This window comes from Phaethon lepturus, unplaced genomic scaffold, assembly GCF_000687285.1.
Source record: "Phaethon lepturus isolate BGI_N335 unplaced genomic scaffold, ASM68728v1 scaffold40118, whole genome shotgun sequence".
NCBI classification, from domain to species: Eukaryota; Metazoa; Chordata; class Aves; order Phaethontiformes; family Phaethontidae; genus Phaethon; species Phaethon lepturus.
In genome coordinates, this window is record NW_010560502.1 from 1,009 (window position 1) to 1,310 (window position 302).

The 302-nt window shown below is 68.2% G+C and overlaps 1 protein-coding gene across 1 annotated transcript in view; it reads right to left on the reverse strand.

Annotated features, from left to right (window-relative positions):
* The window catches only part of LOC104625922 (autoimmune regulator-like), a gene marked incomplete at both ends in the record, with an annotated part of 1,339 nt that overhangs the window by 435 nt on the left and 602 nt on the right, over window positions 1-302 (reverse strand). The window contains one exon of the mRNA XM_010293690.1: window positions 150-275. Coding sequence (XP_010291992.1) covers window positions 150-275 — 126 coding nt within the window. The remainder of the gene's footprint in view (window positions 1-149; window positions 276-302) is intronic.

The window sequence follows — 302 nt, forward strand, 5'->3', positions numbered from 1 at the left end:
CTCCAGGCTGCCCGTGCCCGGGGTGCCTGCACAGGCCGTGCAGAGCAGCAGCCCCCTACAGCCATCAAGGGGTGACAGACCATCAGGGTAGAGCCCCCTCCAGGGGAGGAATTAAGGTTGGGATGTGGCGGACTGTGGGGGGTGCTCACCCATGGTCCCCACTGGGCATGGGGCAGTGTTGGGGCGCTGGGATCCGGGTGAAGCAAAGGCCACAGACGGTCCCATCACCTCCGCCCCGCCGGGCGCCGCATGCCTCCTCCCCCAGGATCTCGGGTGGTTGACCCACAGCCGTGTCCACCTCC